The sequence below is a fragment of the Oxyura jamaicensis genome, assembly GCF_011077185.1.
Source record: "Oxyura jamaicensis isolate SHBP4307 breed ruddy duck chromosome 1 unlocalized genomic scaffold, BPBGC_Ojam_1.0 oxy1_random_OJ71662, whole genome shotgun sequence".
NCBI classification, from domain to species: domain Eukaryota; kingdom Metazoa; phylum Chordata; class Aves; order Anseriformes; family Anatidae; genus Oxyura; species Oxyura jamaicensis.
The window spans coordinates 1-3,660 of record NW_023303008.1 but is presented as its reverse complement, the minus strand read 5'-3'; the positions used below and the strand labels follow the sequence as shown (position 1 = coordinate 3,660).

General features: G+C 56.0%; 1 protein-coding gene across 1 annotated transcript; it reads left to right on the top strand.

Annotated features, from left to right (window-relative positions):
* Positions 1–6: 6 nt before the first annotated feature.
* On the top strand, positions 7–2,438 carry SOX21 (SRY-box transcription factor 21). Its single transcript, XM_035311055.1, has one exon. It carries the CDS (start codon positions 324–326, stop codon positions 1,164–1,166), a length of 843 nt encoding a protein of 280 aa, XP_035166946.1. The 5' UTR covers positions 7–323; the 3' UTR covers positions 1,167–2,438.
* The last annotated feature ends 1,222 nt before the right edge of the window (positions 2,439–3,660 follow it).

Here is a 3,660-nt window from a genome sequence, read left to right as displayed (position 1 = left end):
CCGCCCCCCCGGGAGGCCGCCGAGGGAGCGCCGTCGGGGCTCGCCGGAGTCGCCCGCCCGGGCTCCGGCCGAGGACGAGCGGCGGGGAGCGGCGCCCGGCCCGGAGCCCTGACGGGGAGCCGCAGCCGCCGGCCGGCAGAGCCCCGCGCCCGGAGCGGGGCCGCCGCGGAGCGGGAGCCGAGAGCGGCTTGGGAGGAGCGGAGCGCGGCGGGGCCGAGGGAGAGGAGGAGGAGGAGGAGGCAGAGCAGCAGCAGCAGCAGCAGGAGGAGGAGGAGGTGGCCGGCGGGGGCCGCGTGGCGCCGGGGCCGCGGGGGGCCAGCACCATGTCCAAGCCGGTGGACCACGTCAAGAGACCCATGAACGCCTTCATGGTGTGGTCGCGGGCGCAGCGGCGGAAGATGGCCCAGGAGAACCCCAAGATGCACAACTCGGAGATCAGCAAGCGCCTGGGCGCTGAGTGGAAGCTGCTCACCGAGTCGGAGAAGCGGCCCTTCATCGACGAGGCCAAGCGGCTGCGGGCCATGCACATGAAGGAGCACCCCGATTACAAGTACCGGCCGCGCCGCAAGCCCAAGACGCTGCTCAAGAAGGACAAGTTCGCCTTCCCCGTGCCCTATGGGCTGGCCGGCGTGGCGGACCACGAGCACCCGCACGGGCTGAAGGCGGCCGGGCTGCACGGCGCCGGGGCCGGCGGGCTGGTGCCCGACTCTCTGCTCGCCAACCCCGAGAAGGCGGCGGCCGCCGCCGCCGCCGCCGCCGCCCGCGTCTTCTTCCCCCCGTCGGCCGCCGCCGCCGCCGCCGCGGCCGCCGCCGCCGCCGCCAGCAGCCCCTACTCCCTGCTGGACCTGGGCTCCAAAATGGCCGAGATCTCCTCGTCGTCCTCCTCGGGCTCGGCGCTGCCCTACGCCTCCTCGCTGGGCTACCCGGGCGCTGGCGGGGCGGGCGCCTTCCACGGGGCCGCCGCCGCCGCCGCCGCCGCCGCGGCCGCCGCCGGGGGGCACACGCACTCGCACCCGTCCCCCGGGAACCCGGGCTACATGATCCCCTGCAACTGCAGCGCCTGGCCCGGCCCGGGGCTGCAGCCGCCGCTCGCCTACATCCTCCTGCCGGGCATGGGCAAGCCCCAGCTGGACCCTTACCCCGCCGCCTACGCCGCGGCGCTATGACCCGCGGCCGCCTGGGCGTGCGGGGGGACCGGGGACGGAGGGGACCGGGGAGGGGGGCCCGGGCAGCGCCGTCGGGGGTGCCGGGGTCGTCGGGGAGCGGCGGGGCCGCCGGCGACCTGTTGCGCGCCGCCCCGCGCGGAGCTCGTGTGTGTTGCATGCGGTGTGTGCGGATAGCCGAGCCGGGAAAGTACCGGGAAAAAAAAAAAAAAAAAAAGAAAAAGGCACAAAAAAAAATCCCCAGAAGATTAAATAGGAGAGGGAAGCGCCACGAAACCCCAGTCCCTTTCTTTCCCCGCGCCCCGGCGGTGCGGGCAGGCGGGGGGCTGCTGGGGCTGCGGAGAGGGGTCGCGGTGGGGCGAGGAGCCCCCGTCCTGTCCCCATCCCCATCGCACCCGAGACCCTGCCCTGCCCTGCCCCGGGACGCCGCGGCTGCCGTGGGCCCCTTAGCGTGCGTCCGGAGGGGTCCCGACCCGTCCCGTCCAGTCCCCGTGATGAAGTCTTGCCCTCAGACTGTAAATTTGTGTATATCTCGGTGGAAACGTTTAGGTCTCCGATGAAAACTCTGTCACTTCCTTTGCCCACGGTCGAGTCAGTTTTAACCCGAAGAAAAGGAGAAAAAGGAAAAAGGAAAAAAAAAAAAAAAAAGTAATGGAATGCCTTTCAAAGGGAATAAAAATATTGCGGGACCGCTTGGGGATCGCAATATTATCTAAGGTTAAATCAGACTTTTTTGTCTGAGTGCTAATTATCTATTTATTATTTAGCTGAACTGAAACAGAGCTTTGCTTTGACAGAAGAGTATTCTCATTTAAAAGAAAATCCGTCTCCCCCCCACACCCCCTACCAACATGAAGTGTTTTAAATGTGTTTTGGAGTACCCCTACCTGTTTAGCTTATTTTAGAGCGACGGCAATTCAATTGCAAACGACGATTTAAAAGCAAGGTACAAATTTTAGAGGAAAAATCCTTCATCAGTTTAGAGTTCTTTTTTTGGTTTACTTTTGTAATGTGTATATTTTGACTAATGTTTGTGAATGAAGCTGGCTAACATGTATTTAGTTTCATTTTTGGCTTTATGTAATATAAAGTAAAAAGAAGAAAAACAAAGATTAAGTATTGGTTTTAACATTTACGTGTAAATGGGTTTCTTGTGTGATCTTCTAATTTAAAGTTAGACGTCTAAACTATATCTGTAAATTAGATTCTGACTACCACTCTGTTCATTTTTGAACAAAGAGTTTAAATAAAGCCTGAAGCAGGGAAAAGAGAAAATCCTCTATTTCTTGTTGAATTACTAACAAGATTTTTATCTGAATTGCCCTTACGTGCCTGGTCCAGGTGAGGTGTAAGGTATCCTCTAAAGGCTGTCTTTGTTTCACTTTTGAATAGATTTACCAGGAAATCTAAATCAAGCCATTGTTATTCAGAGCCAAAAACCTGATTTATCACATTTTTAATCGTGAATAGGAAAGAAGATAAAAAGGGGGAAAAAAAAGCCCAAGTTGTCGTATTCTCTTAAAAAAAATAGGCATTCATGGACCAGCAGAACAGAGTTCACTGAGTACACTGGGACCGTTCAAAGCATTTAATAGGTTTCCAGTAACATTTGCAGGTGGAAAGTTGCCTGACCACTTCATCTCGTTAGCATAAGAGCTCCACCACTTAAACCCGTGTAATTTGCTCACCTATCTAGGAAATATTTCGGATTTATTCCTGCAGTGATTTTCGCGGGGGTTCCCGAAGGTGACGAACCAAAACCTCTCCCCTTTCGCCTCCTTTCCCCTTTCTCTCGCCCGAAATAGTTGGTTTCAGATGTAAATCGGGCAAAGGTCTGCACGGGAGCTCAGGTACAGCGGGGGAAACAGGAGCGGGGCAAAAAGAGAAGCTGCGAGGATGGCAAAAAGTCCATGTCAGAGAGGCGAGAGAGCAGAGCCCGGCACCTTCCTCTCATGGCAAGCCGCAGATTTCGGCTCGTTTTATGCGTCTCTGTGTATGCATATATATATTCATACCGATATATACGGATATATATACATATCTCCTTCCTTTTTCCTCCAGAGTGGCTGATTGCACCCTTAATTGTGACAGTAACAAAGGCTCCTGAGTAAATGCCTTCCAAATCGGTGCTCCCCGTGGAATTATGTTCAAAAAGTGGAAAGTTTGGGAGATTTGCGGAACAGGCTGCGCGTTTGACCCTGATTCACTAATTAAAACGATCCTGCTTTTGTTATTCCCCCAGCGCTTTGCAATATTATAAGTTAATTCATATGGTTCTGAGCGATTATGCAAAACTAATTTGGACTGTCCAGGGGTAATTATCCCTGACACGGTTAATTAAATCCTTTCAGGGCTCCGCCATTCCCTTTTGTAGCAGCCCATCACTTCTCAACACGGAACTTCCTGCCGCTTCCCTGGAAGTCACCCCAGCCCTAAATCTTAGTGACCTCCCTGCTCCTTCCAGCCCTGGCCCAGAGACCCGGGATTTGATTTTTTT

Excerpts from the sequence above, each read along its gene's own strand:
- SOX21 (XM_035311055.1), top strand. The coding sequence starts at position 324 with ATGTCCAAGCCGGTGGACCACGTCAAGAGACCCATGAACGCCTTCATG.